This window comes from Camelina sativa, chromosome 4 (assembly GCF_030686135.1).
Source record: "Camelina sativa cultivar CO46 ecotype springtype chromosome 4, ASM3068613v1".
Lineage (NCBI taxonomy): Eukaryota > Viridiplantae > Streptophyta > Magnoliopsida > Brassicales > Brassicaceae > Camelina > Camelina sativa.
In genome coordinates, this window is record NC_141883.1 from 32,023,872 (window position 1) to 32,037,993 (window position 14,122).

At 36.4% G+C, this 14,122-nt stretch overlaps 1 protein-coding gene, 2 long non-coding RNA genes and 1 pseudogene across 5 annotated transcripts; 2 read left to right on the plus strand and 2 right to left on the minus strand.

The window, feature by feature from the left end:
• The first annotated feature begins 665 nt into the window (after positions 1-665).
• On the plus strand, positions 666-2,257 carry LOC104783150 (uncharacterized). 2 transcript variants are annotated; one of them, XR_015597745.1, is made up of 3 exons: positions 666-807; positions 1,009-1,161; positions 1,903-2,257. It is a non-coding gene; the product is annotated as an uncharacterized LOC104783150 (long non-coding RNA). The 2 variants fall into 2 exon arrangements; XR_767190.3 differs by having other exon boundaries at positions 670-807; positions 949-1,161.
• A 1,742-nt stretch (positions 2,258-3,999) lies between these two features.
• LOC104784431 (uncharacterized protein At2g39795, mitochondrial-like) lies at positions 4,000-5,604 on the plus strand. Its single transcript, XM_087509118.1, has 3 exons — positions 4,000-4,325; positions 4,646-5,097; positions 5,208-5,604. The coding sequence occupies exons 1-3, from the start codon at positions 4,062-4,064 to the stop codon at positions 5,368-5,370; spliced, it is 879 nt and encodes a 292-aa protein (XP_087365244.1). The 5' UTR covers positions 4,000-4,061; the 3' UTR covers positions 5,371-5,604.
• A 1,596-nt stretch (positions 5,605-7,200) lies between these two features.
• On the minus strand, positions 7,201-8,244 carry LOC104784432 (U-box domain-containing protein 33-like; annotated as a pseudogene).
• A 1,297-nt stretch (positions 8,245-9,541) lies between these two features.
• On the minus strand, positions 9,542-13,179 carry LOC147946402 (uncharacterized). 2 transcript variants are annotated; one of them, XR_015596215.1, is made up of 4 exons: positions 12,994-13,179; positions 12,776-12,811; positions 10,341-10,392; positions 9,542-10,257 (listed from the first exon to the last, which is right to left on the minus strand). It is a non-coding gene; the product is annotated as an uncharacterized LOC147946402 (long non-coding RNA). The 2 variants fall into 2 exon arrangements; XR_015596214.1 differs by having other exon boundaries at positions 10,341-10,404.
• Between the last annotated feature and the right edge of the window lie 943 nt (positions 13,180-14,122).

A 14,122-nucleotide genomic window follows, 5' to 3' on the forward strand; every position in this document is an offset into this window, starting at 1 on the left:
ATCAACGTACGATACAAAAAAAATAATGTTAGCGACACAAAATTTCAATAACAACTATTTTGTATAAAAGATGTGTCTCAGGTGTGTAATCAGTGATGTGTATATGAGTAGTGATTGTAAAATTACAAAATGGTTGTAATACAAATACAATAAATCGTTACAAATTTCTTATTAATCGCGCATTTCCAACAACGATTCCTTTATTTATAATTTTATATTATAGTCTTTCTGTTGGTTGATTTGGTAAGCGGCCAACTTCTTTCTGACCAAAGTACGTCGATTTGCAACTTGACCAAAAGAAAAGTAAACCAGATTATTTAAGATATGGATAAAGTTTGGGAGGGTTACGTAAACCAGTTACCAGTGAACTAGAGATCGATCAATTGATGGAAAAAAAAAAAAAAAAACTTATTCCATTTTATCAGATGTGGAAAAAAGATTATGTCATTTTGATTAAAACATATTAAAAGAAAAATTGACCTTCAAATATATAGTCTTTGTATCCTAACAGATCTAATTGTTGTTCTTTCTCTTTTGTTTTTCCATAGATGTAATTAGAGATGTTGTGGTGGATGAAAAAACCCGGCTCGGCCCGAACCCACAAAAAACCCAAATTCAAAAAGCCCAAATTACATCTGTAATTGTTCATGTTCTCGTTTTTGCTCACACGCTCACGTCATATCGATGACGTCATATGTGTGTCCGGCTGTTACCAATCATCTCCACCGGCGGTGGCATCAAATCAGAACCCAACTAACTATATTCACTAAATCGGAGATTCGAGTTTGGTTAAATCTGTTTCTATTGGTAAGAATCTCTCTGATTTTATTTGTAGATCATGATGAATTTGGGAATTGTTTTTAGCAAAATTAGGGTTCGATGGTGTTTGGGGGGATTGCAAAATTGATCTGTTTGTTTGTATTATTTGCGTTGAATACCATCTCTCAGGATCGTTGTCTTGTTTTTCCATGGTGTTTCTTCCTCTGTTTTGACGACGACCAAGTACAGGAGGAATTGATGAGAACACTTCGATCACCGAGGCTGAATCAGAGCTGAAACCCCAAATCAGAATTTGACATGAAGAAAGAAGCTTGTGGCCATATTCTAGAAACTGAATCGTTTGGCCCTTCTTACTACAACCCTAAGAAGAAGAACTATCAGGTTGGGATTGTTGTTATTTGTTTGTTCTCTGATCTCATATTTCTTGTTTTACAAGGTAGTCGTTATAATTTGGGTCAATGTGTCGTTGCAAGTTTCTTAGGAGTTCCTGCAACCATTTTTTTATTATAGAAATGCTACCCAACTGGGATTTCTCTAGAGAACAGAACACTTGTGTGCAGCTATGTATAAATATAATAGTCTTTCGCTCCATTCATATTGCTACAATAATCGTGTGATCCTTAACTTTGTCTTTGTTGCTTCTTTAACAAACAATCGAGAATTCAGTTAGATGGAGATAGATAGACTTGAGAAAGCATTACTTTATTTTATTGCCTTGACATCTGTTGTATTCTTTGATTTTTTTCCTGTTTAAATCCTAGACTACCAATTTGCTGCCACATGTTACAGCATTTTGTGTGGATTGTCTCTACTTTATCAACTTAGAATAAAATTTCAGGTGTAAGAAGAGAGCTTGTCTTTACCGTGGATTCAACAACATCTCTTTTGTTGGTGTCATTCTTTTCTTTCTCTCTGATCTGTGTGTTTTCCTTACTTATCACTGGTTGGTTTTGACATGTTATTGTTCGTTCTCCTTTGGTGAAGTTATTTGAATCAAATTCTGGTTACACCACTTCAGAATCCTCCAAAGCAACCAATTAATGTTTGTAGGTCACTCCCTGCTTGTATCTCAATTCTTAACAACCTGAAGCTTTCATTTTTTTCTTTTTTCCTTACCTGCAGTTCATGTTTGGAGACAGTAAGTGGCGCCGTTTCAAGCCTCTTTGACATGATGGCAAATACTTTAGCTGAGGTCCCAGCCACTCTTGGTGTTTTAGCTGTACCTGATTGTTTCTTGACTCCCTCCTGCCTTTGAGAAACAATCTCTTCTCTGATCTGATCTCAAGGATGAGTTACATTGGATGGTTGAAGCTATATAAGTTAGACTTCTCCAAATGTTTATTTTGATATATAAATGTCTGTTTGCTTGTTTCTGCATTAATGATGTTTCTACACTGAATGTCAAATGAAATTTGGCAAAAACATAACCACAAATATTGCAAGACTTTGTTAAAGATCAACCATTGGACCTATCAAATTTTACAGTTTCTTAAGAATTAATTAAAAAAAAATAAACAACTTTCTTAACAACCAACCAATGGAGATGCTCAAAGAAAATATGCATTAACCTATTAAGGAAGTAAACATTCAACTAAAGACTTTTCACTTTTGGTCGTCCTTGACAAAACATTTGCATGTAGTATGTAGTATAAACTGTCGAAGTAGGCGTCTGCAAAAAAAGCAACAACAAAGAAATGATAATGGTGGAGCTGAAAGAAAAACAAATAATACTATGATGATGATCCTTTTTGGAAAAAGAACCGCTACTATCCTTTTTGATATTGACAAAACTAGATGGCTCTGCTGACTGCTAGAGGAGGCTGTGTGGTAAAAACTCCATAATTTGTACTTTTGCATTTATTAACAGAGATTGTGCAGTAATATATACACACACTAAATGTGATTAAAAAGGACTGGTCGGAGTAACCTAATAAGTCACTTCACCATCATATATAATAGATATTGTTGGTGAATGCAAAGGTCTAAAGAAAATTGAAATGTTATGTTGTTTGTGATATGGATATCTATTTTAGTATATATATATATATATATATAGTCTTAGAACTATATGTGGGTTTGTATGTATATGATTTAGTTTCTAAAAGTTAAACCCATTATTAATAGTTTGGTTTGGATGTCTAGTGTACCTAACAAATTAACTCTACGTCATATAACAACAACAGCTAATGAGTTTATCTACATTTTGTGTGTGTAATTTTGCATAATTTTGCTTGCATTTTAATACACACACACTTGATTATGCCTTTTAAGTTTTAACTCATGAGTTTATCTACATTTTGTTAAAATGCAAGCAAAATTAAAACACCAAAAAGGATGTTTAACCGGACTTTATGGGTTGGGTCAGCTCTGGTTAGTAGTATATCTCAAGACTCAAGAGATTGATTTTTGATATTTTTCTCCAAAATTAATACAGTGATTAAATTTACCAGATCCAGATCAAAAACCTTTTTGGATGCATCATTCCTAGTGTTGTGATTTCCATAGAAAGATGCGTACCATATAGCAAAACATGTACCAAGTTTGTTTTATTTTTAAGAGATTTATTAGTGCTTTCCTTCTATTGGCTGTTAGTTCTTTTGTAATATTTGCATTTTCCCCTCTTGGTTATGGAGCAGGATTAAAATCTATATAGGTCCTCTTGAATCTGAACTCAAGTTTAGTACTGCACATTGTATATGGTGACGGAGATAGGTTACTTAAGATTTATCTTGAGAGGAGAGAGCAAGTACTTGTGGCAAGGTAAGCTCCTCACTCGGTGCTTCTACCTTAACTTTTCTTACCAACGCCTTCTTGAATATTCCTTTTCAGTGGGGGCTTGAGAGGTCTTATATATTTCTAGTCCCGAAGAGAGTGCAGGGGAAGGAAAGGATGAGTTTTGCCTTGAATATGCTAGTGCAACACACCGCTATATATCTAGTGCCGTCAACCTTACAAGATATGGCCCAAAACTATACTATATGAGATTTAATGGATATTTAATTGTCCTAAAAGGAATATTAATAATAATTTGTTGACAAATTAAAACATACTATACGATATGGAATATTTGGCCGAAATAAAATGGAAATATCCACAATGCCTAATTTTACCATTTTAGGAAAGGGTAAAATAAGTGAACTTGCTCTCCAAGCATTCACAATAGCCTAATAGCATTCACCGTTGTATATATATCTCAGGCTTAGTGGCGTGTGAAAGATCAAACCTAGTCAAATCTCATTTGCTTACAATTTATCTTGTTTTATCTTGTGCTTTGTATCACCATGGGTTTTGCTAATTTGTGCTTCCGTAGGTCAGCATCAAGGCTAGCTTCTTCAGTGTGTGGTGGTCGAGTCCGGTCTATCTCTACCGTTGTCAACCGTCCGTCTCTTGTTCACAACCCATCTCCCCTTCGTCCCTTTGTCTCTCGTGGATTTCTTTACTCGACGGCTGCTATTGATGATGACTGGGTTAGTTCTGAGCAAGCGGTTCTCCGGGCGATTGACTATGAGTACAACTATCCTATCGAGCTCGTTGATGGTGATGGGGTAATCTTTTCTAAAAAAACCTTACTTTTGATATGCACTTGTTGAAAAAGTTGTGCATATTTTTAAAATGAGAAAATTTATTCATGTGGGATATTTGGATCTTTGTATAAGAAAATGTTCTTACTCTGATCTGTAGCTACACACGATTTTGTCTCTTTCTGCTGGAGCTATTTAAGCCGGTTAATTTGTATAACGTTTTATTTTACTACTAGTTTTTTGCAATTTGACTCTAGTCCTTTTTTCATTACAACTTTGAGCTAAGCTAAAGCTAGTGTGATAATTTCCTGACATTTAAGAGATGTGTCTCTGTTATCGACCAGCTCGCCAGATTTGCTATGGCTCTCTGGAAGGATCGCTCTCTAGGCATGAAGAACCCTCCTGCAAGTTTCCCTTTCAAAATTGAAGATATTCCTGGAAACAGGACTGTTAAATTGACTAGAGAGCACAATGGGGAGCATATTGAAGTTGTAGTAAGCATGCTTATTATGCCTTGTAAATCAGATGATGATGCTCCGAGTAATGAATCAAGTGATGATGATTCTCCGAGTAATGAATCAAGTAGTGATGATGATGATCATCATCATCATTCTGATGATGATCATCATTCTAAGTCTGCTATTCCTTTCGTTGTGACTGTTACCAAGAAGAGTGGACGTAGCCTAGAGTTACGCTGCACGGCTAGGGCTCTTTCTGATGAGATTATCATTGATGCTATACATGTGAACCTACCAGGGAAAGATCCAGAGGTGCTCCAGGACATAGATGATTCAGTGTAAGCCTTAATTGTGAATAAGAAAAGAAAGCAACGACTGTATACAATTAATTGGCATAATGTTGGTTGGTTATAATGTTTGTCTGATTTGTGTGTTCCTCATTTTGCAGAGGAATTGATCACGAGGTTCTGAAGAAGACATTCAACAAGTATCTCGAGATCAGAGGATTGAATGCTTCCACAATCTATACTATTGACCGTTACATGATGAATAAAATGAAGCTGGAGTACTGGTTGTGGTTGGATCATCTTAAGGAGTTTTTGGAAGAATAGAAAGTTTTCTTCTGAATTTAACTTCTCGAAACCTTTTCCCGAGTCGCCATATAAAATCAAAGAATAATAGACTACTCTTCTAGTCATTAAACTTATGGAAAGCTTTTTCTTGTTGTACCTACAACAGTGTGTATGCACACTATGAATCAGTTTGTATGAAATACACAAAAGCTTTGCTTTTTTTGCTTCTTCTTTACAGTAAGTTTAATAAAGCAGAAGAGTTTTAAAGGCCTACTCTTCTAGTCAAAGACCAACCAAATCGAAAGAGCAAAGATAGCTCTGCTGTTGACTGAAACAAACGATTGAAACTATTATATCTTTAGCTCATATCATCACTTGCAGGAACTTCTGCTAGCTTATTTTCTTCTTTATCACTTACAAATATGGATCCAATCAAAGGACATGTCTTTGTCGAAGGTACGGATTGGGTTCGCCATAGAAGAATCTCGAACCCTGCTTTCTCCATGGATAGGCTCAAGGTCTTTTGTTCCTTCTTTCTTAAGTCGATTTGAGAACTTAACCCTTAGAGAAGACAGACGACGTAGTTTATCTATTTTTTTTTTGTTGTGATTTTTGATTCTGTTGATCAGAACATGACGAACGTTATGGTGGTTTGTACGCTCAAGATGTTAGAGGAGTGGAAAGAAGAGAGGAGTAAGGAAGAAACAGAGCAGTCAAAGATTAGAGAGGATATGAACAGAGACTATCAAAGACTAACCGCCGATATAATAGCAACAGCTGCGTTTGGAAGCAGTTACGTCGAAGGAGTCCAAGTGTTTAGATCACAATTGGAGCTTAAAAAGTGTTCGTAAAACTTTTCTCACCGATATGTTTATCCCTGAAATCACTCTGCTATTTTCAGTTCTCTGTTCAGACAAGATTCTTAGGTTTTGAAATATATTGGTATTTTTCTTGTATTACAAGGTATCTTCCGACGCCTTTACGCTTTCGAATATGGATAACTCAATTAAGAGGAATGTAAGTTCGAGACTACAATCAGAATCAGATTATGGAGACGATCTTCTGGGAATCATGTTGAAAGCTTACAAAACTGAAGAAAACAAACGAAAGATGAGCATCGAAGAGATCATACATGAATGCAGAACTTTCTTCTTCGCAGGTCACGAAACCACTTCGAATCTATTGACATGGACAACGATGTTACTGTGGCTACAATCAGAACTTTTTTTTTGGTATTTATTTATTTTAAAAGGGTGATATATCAGTTCAAAATTCAGTGGATTGATTTGGATTAAATCATATCAGATGTCTGTTAATCTGATCGTCTATTTACCTGAGTTGTGTCATCTTCTTGTTGTAGGCCACGGTTTTATTTTCCCAAAAGATATGAAAAAAAAAAGTAAAGAAATAATAAACCATGAGGAACAATGTTAGAAAATGCAATATAAAAGTGTTATTCGACATGGTATCTTAACATATTTTATTAACTTTATTAGCTGTTTTCAACGTAATATATACATGGTCAGATTGTATTACATGGTTTAAGTTCCTTAGACGATGTGATAAGACCTAAGAGGATAAAAGAAAAACATAACAACACTCGCCTTGATCAGGATCAATGGCTTGATGATAACTTAAATTGAGATTTATAGTTCGAAGAAGAAGAAATAATGAAGACAGGTTCCATTTGTTTTAGCATCACAAGTTCACAACTCACAAGTCACACAAGACGAGAAAAGAAGAAGCCACAAGTAGCTACATCTCACACAAATGATTCTTGTTACATACATTGTATATACAACTATATCAGTTCATTGCAGTTTTTATCTCTCTCTCCCTCTTCTTCCAGGAGACGTTTAAATTGGAGAGTCACTCACGATGCTCATGGTTTTGAATTGTAACATCAGACTGACAAGAGGAGGAGGATCCCTTGTCTTTTTGTCCATCCAAACTTGCTACCTCTTGAAGCGTATTGGTGCTTATTTGTGGCAACACAAGCCGCTGAAACTCAGACAAGAGCGCAGAGAGAGCTCTAACTTCATCCATTCTAGCTTCCCTACATTGATCAGGAAACATCAGCAAAAAGCAGCATCCAGCAGTTATGAATATCTCTGTGAAAACAAAAAGGTCTTCACCAAACCTTGTGTGGATAAGGTTTCCTTTGCAGGTAAACTGTATTTGACAAGTAGCAGGCGCTTGTTCGCAGACGAAGCTTGCTTTATTGGACTTGAGATCCTCCATTTTCCTGCAAACGTTAACAAGACGCACGCAAGGGCTTAATTAGAGAGCAAACAAACAGGAGAGATCCAAAAAGATTGTCATGTCTAAATGTCTAATCTCAATGAGCCAATGCAATTATTACATGGAATAGTGTTTATCTGCAGCAGCTCCCATAACAAGCTTCCTGATTTTATGCTGTTGTATCATTTCCAAAATCCCTTTCTCGATTGAGTCCTTTTCAAACACACAGTTTCTCTGCCTGCACCTAGAGAAGCCAACCTCCTTTTAGAAATAATTAAGGAAAAACAGAGTTGACATGCACAATACATACCCCTTTCTTCAGGCAAATACTAAGGTACTCTTGTAGAATCTTGTCTGTTTTCACCGTTTCTTTATATGCTCTCACTAACGAATCTGGTACCCACTTTGCATCAGAAGTGACAAGAGTTATAATTATAGTCAATACTTCTTAACCAGAAAGACTTATTATTAGAAAGCCAAAAGAGGGTAAACAACAACACTTACAGACAGGAATCGTTGGAGATGGCTGATGAATATGAAGGATGCAGATTCTGTTTCCCTCGAGGAGTTTTGTAACGCCCATAGAAGATTTGATGTGTTCTTCCATACATTTCTCCCAACTGAAACGTAGATTTTCTCTTCAAGTATCCCTGAGCTGACTGTTTCCTCCATAGCCTGAGAAGAAGGAACTTATGGAGAGACAAGATTTTGGAAGAGATAAGTTTCTTGCATAAGCATTTGCTTGTTTACTTGGACAAGAAGACACCCAATGGCTGCACATCTCACCATTCTGGTATCTCTCTTCCTTCGAATATTCCATCAATCTGTACATATATTTTATTGAAAAAGACATGATCGGGCAGTCAAAAGAAATTGTTGGTTTAGTAAGTAATTTGATCAGTACGCTGTCTGAATTGTGATAAGAGTATGAAGGCTTATCTTATTATCGCTTTGTGGCGGCGGCCCTATATATATATGATTATATCATCCAATGCCAAAGTAAATTCTAGCCAAGAAAAAGGTTGATTTCTACATTTTGTATGCTCGAGAAGGAACATGGTCAGTCGGGTTAAGGCAGCTCAATAACTCTACTGCTCCTGCTGCTTTCAAAGGTCCACCTACTCTTGAAAGATGTCCGAGAAGGTGTTCTTATATATCTCGAACCAATTGAAATTTGTTAACATATGGAGGAGAGTAGATTATTCTGAGAGTTAAATTCTTGTCTTGTGTTTCAGCTTTTGTTCTTGTGACAGAACCCACGGAAGCTTTGACTGCAGCATTGAAAATGTGTCAGACCAACAAGTTATCTTAATCTTATCAGTGTTTGAAACTTTTGACAACTTTCTCTTTGTACTCACTCATGTGCTTAAAACCTCATGCAGAGAACAAGTTGTTCAGTCTATTTGCTCTCATTGTATCAAATGCAGCGGCTCTTTTGCCAGCTTATTGGGGCGACTAATATTTTTGGTTCACACTTATAGTTTGATAGTCTTGGTTTGTTCCTTTTCCCCAATCTAAAAGCTGCTTATTCATGTGCTAAACAGGAGTATCCAGAGTGGGTTCTGTTTCTCATGCATGTGATGTAGGCACCTGGTGTGGTGTGTGTTAAGTTACAATGTTTTACAGGTACGAGTAGTTTGATAGCTGCATCATTGTCATCTTCTGTGTGGAATCATATACTTAGTTTAACGAGATGGTAATTTTTTTTGCTTCAGTTCATAGATTTCTGGATCTCTTACATGGCGGTGATTGGTACCTTTGTGTACTTATCCACGGCTGATGAAGCAGTTTAATAAAGCAGAAGAGTTTTAAAGGCCTACTCTTCTAGTCAAAGACCAACCAAATCGAAAGAGCAAAGATAGCTCTGCTGTTGACTGAAACAAACGATTGAAACTATTATATCTTTAGCTCATATCATCACTTGCAGGAACTTCTGCTAGCTTATTTTCTTCTTTATCACTAACAAATATGGATTCCAAACATTCCTTTTGATTTCTCTTCAAATTTTATGGATCAAACTCTAACAGCTAATGGTTTTAATACACACACACGCACACATAATGAGTAGTTATAATAAAATTTCTCTTCAAAAGTTGTAGAAACATAGAATAAGTTGAAACAGAGACATAATGAGTCATAGAATAAGTTCAAACAGATAATGAGAGAAAGAGTGAAAGTGATGAGAAAACAAAAGCTCCTTCATAAACAAAAGGGAGATAAGAAGGCTAAACCAAGTCATGGAATAACTTAAACAGATAATGAGAGAAAGAGACATCAAATGTCGACAGCCGTGATAAACGTGATGATGCCATTACGATCACTGCTGCTGAGATCTTTGTCTTGCTTAACTGTGTAATAACCTCTCTTCTCCCTTTTGACATGCTTGAAACGAAGATTCTTCTTCTCGTAACGTAGAATGGCTGACTTCTGGCCATACTTATCTTTTTCTACAATTACGTTCTCCTTGATCCCGTACTCTTCTTTGAGTTCATACAACCCCTTTCGTAAAGGATTTCCCATCCCTTTTGCTTCTCCTTCATGTACTCTGTTGATACATTCCCTGATGTTCGTCATTTCTAAGGACAGCCAAGTATCGATTCGCTGGGTTGGAGTAGCATCGGGCGGGTGTGGAAGAGAGAAGACTTGAGATACCAAAGGGATTATTATCCTTGGAGTAATGACGACCTGAAAAGGAAACAAAAAGATTATAACATCTCTCTGCAATCGTAAGCCCTCTGAACAAAATCTCAACATTAATGGTTACTTACCAAAGTTCACCTTAGTAACAACAGCTTGCTGAGATGCCAAACCCGTAAAAACCTGCTGAGATGTCTATAGAGATAAGGATCAGATCATATTGTTGTCTATATACATATTGTTGTAATCTATATAATGTATAGGATCAGATCATATCCCTACAATTTAGGATCTCTCTCTTGTATAAATACTCTTGTACATCTATCAATAATACACACATTCTTACGTTCATAACATGGTATCAGGCCACAACAAAACACATGGAGAAGACAGAGGCTCAACAGAGGTTCAAGAACATTTGGATATGAGTTGCAAGTTTTAGGAGTTCATTAGAACCGAAGGACAAGCTCAAGTTGAAAATATCTTTGAAGTGATTTCTCATTGGAGTCTCTCAGGAGAAACTAAAAGAGACAAAGTGCTGGTGTGGAGATGTGATGTTAAACTTGGAGAACAACTACAGTTGGGTTACAGATTTGTGGAGGAGGAAGTTGTGCAAAAATTGGTGGTTTATATTGAAAGATATCTGCAGGAATAGAGCTCTGGTTTCACAAGGAATTAAGCAAAAGGAGGTTGCGGTGGATTTTCAGTTTTTGCATAACACACACCAATTTGCAGAAGTCACACGATCAGGGAGTGGGTGTAAACTACAGATTTGTAGTCTTCTGGTAAACCACCGAGGATGAGATCAAGCTGTTCTTCATGAGCAAGAGGCTTGCCAAGGAGAGCGAGTTGGTCAAAACGCGTTGTGAGGGCCTGCATATACTCATCAATGGACTTCTCACCTTTGGAGGCATGCTTAAGTTGCAGACGGAGCTGTTGGATGTGGCCCCAGCTTGGATTTGCGTAGGTGGAAGAGATATGTTTCCACATCTCAGCAGAGGATTTGGTTTTAGAGACCAAGGGTTGTAGAGCAGGAGAGAGGGTGCCAAGAAGCCCACTGTAGATCAGTTTTTCTTGGCGTCTCCATGTAGTGTATGCTGGATTTGGCGTTGGTGGATCGGTGGAGTTGAGTGTTTGATCTGGTGGGAGGGAAGAGCCATCGATGAAGCCGGCAAGATTGTAGCCGTCAAGGAGAGAGTGGACTTGGAGACTCCATGTGATGTAGTTGGTAGAGGTGAGCTTGGTAATATTCATCATATTAACGTTGAGGAGACCTTGAGTGGAGTCAACAGTTTCAGCAGCGGCCATGGTAGGAATACGAGAGAAGAGAAGAGGAAGAGAAGTAGATTTGGGAAGAGAGAAATGAAGAAGAGAAACGGATCAGAACGAGAGAAGAGAAGAAGAAACAGAGGCTGCTGAGAAAAAGAAAATCTAAGGGTATCGGCTATGCTCTGATACCATGTAAACTATTGAGCTGTGATAATTTTACAAGAGTGATTACATAGCGTATATATACAGAGAGCATAGGAAGGTTCTAGGTTAAGCTACTTATGGAATAAGATACACAGAAGGAAGGAGGATATTGAGGCATTGAAGACATGATATGAACTTGATACGAACGTGATGCGATCATGATTCGATCGTATCCTTAACAGTGGGATTGTTTCAAGCTGTAAATGACAAAGGAGTGGCTGGGATTATAGTACAAACTCAAGAAACAGAGAGGTTTCCAGTGGAAGATTCAAATAGGACAGAGGAAGCTATTCTCCATAAAGAATTGATTGCTCAGAATCATTTCATTCTGCAACAAGAAGCGTTTCAGGACCAGAAGTGGGGTTAACAATGCTATGGAGGTGTGTAAACGTTGGAGAAGGCTGAGACACTCACCTATTTCAAGGCTGTTGTGCCACATGAGGGGGAGATATGATTTACAAGGACTGCTACAGTTTATATGATTCAGTAATATCAATTTAAGACAAGTCTTTGTTATAACAATCCAGACAAGTGTTGTTGTGATTTTTGATTCTGTTGATCAGAACATGACGAACGTTATGGTGGCTTGGACGCTCAAGATGTTAGAGGAGTGGAAAGAAGAGATGAGTAAGGAAGAAACAGAGCAGTCAAAGATTAGAGAGGATATGAACAGAGACTATCAAAGACTAACCGCCGATATAATAGGAAAAATTGCAGGTTTAAAGGATGCTAGTGAAAACATTTGGATATGAGTTGCAAGTTTTAGGAGTTCATTAGAACCGAAGGACAAGCTCAAGTTGAAAATATCAATGAACTGATTTCTCATTGGAGTCTCTCACGAGAAACTAAAAGAGACAAGTGCTGGTGTGGAGATGTGATGTTAAACTTGGAGAACAACTACAGTTGGGTTGTGCAAAAATTGGTTCGATCTTTTTAAACAACAAAAATCAAGATGGATTTCACAATAGAAGGAAACCCAAAAAGAATCAAACTTTAAACCCTATAAACCCAAAAAAAAAGCCAAAAGCCAAAACCCACCAACAAAAATCAAATCTTGTTAAAACAAAAAAAAAAAAGAAAAGAAAGATTTTACCTCATTCGTCGTCGCTTGAAAAGTCCTCCTCAGCATCTGGAATTAGAAACAAAAATATATATATAAGTTAGAACCTTTTTTTTTTTCAAGCTTGTTTTAAAGGTTCAAAGGTTTGATCTTTTGAAAAACCAAAAGAAAACTACAAAAATCAAGATGGATTTCACAAAGCTTGAACCTTTTTTATCTAACCCATAAAAAAAAATTAAAAAAGGTCAAACCTTTGTAGAATCCGCAACTCTTCTTCCAGCCATCATCATCCTCATCATCTGAAAACAAGTAGTATAAAGTAAGATTTTTTTTAACAAAAAAAGATTGAAGAACCCTAAAAAAAGAACTATAAAAAAGAAGCAAAGGATGGATTGGGCCTTATCTCTCTCTCTTGATTTTTCTTGTCTCTCTCTTCTTTATCTGTAAAATGGATCCATTATATGTGTATATATAGGCACGTTGGAGGTTTGGCCAAAAAGAGAGATATATATACATACACATATATATGAGAGAGAAGAAACAAGACAAATAATGGGAGGGACATAGCCTGAGAGGCCTACAGAGATAGGAGGCAACCCGTTGTTGTGTGTTGCATGGGAAAGGATTAATCTGATTTTGTTTGAGTGTGGAACAACACTTCCCATGTCTTTTTGCCAAAATAGGAATGTTTTTCCTTCTATTTTGGACCACATCTCATTTAATTCCTTTTGTGTTTTCTTTTCTTTTCTTTTCTTCTTCCTTTTTTTTTTTTTTTGCATTTTTTTATTTTGATTGAATAATACACACCCAAGAGTATGCTAATTAATTGGAATTATAATTTATACAAACTTTATATACTTCATTAATTAAGCGTGTGTATTCCCTTTTTTTCAATTCTTTTCTTAATTATATATATGCAACCCTAATTAAGTTCTAATGATTAGTACGAGATTACTTTGGACTTAAAATATTCGTGTAGAAGAAATCAAAGTGGTGGCCTTGTCTTGTTTGGAAGAAAAAAAGAAGACCAAGACAGGTGTCCATAAGTGGCAAATTAGTATTTTTGCCGTTATGAACCATACACACATATGCGATCATACATGTCGGTGTAGATATGCAATACTTTCCCGTCAAAATGTCAACATCCCACCAAAAGAGTCAAATGATATTGAATTTATATTTCTGATTAAAATTGTAAGTTAATCTTATAGTATTGAAATCTTTAATTATTCCAATTTTGAAGAAAAGAACCCAAAAAGAAAAAGAAAAAAAAACGATGGTGTTGTTTTTTACTATACAATAGTTAATGGCATTTATTAGGACCCATTTACAACTTCAATACTGAATTTGTAACAAACCCCCAAAAAGTATTATAGACTG

Bases quoted from the DNA above. Each gene is read 5' to 3' on its own strand.
- LOC104784431 (XM_087509118.1), top strand. From the start codon at position 4,062: ATGGGTTTTGCTAATTTGTGCTTCCGTAGGTCAGCATCAAGGCTAGCT. The intron at 4,326-4,645 runs GTAATCTTTTCT...GTTATCGACCAG, and splicing joins AGCTCGTTGATGGTGATGGG to CTCGCCAGATTTGCTATGGC. The intron at 5,098-5,207 runs GTAAGCCTTAAT...CTCATTTTGCAG, and splicing joins CAGGACATAGATGATTCAGT to AGGAATTGATCACGAGGTTC.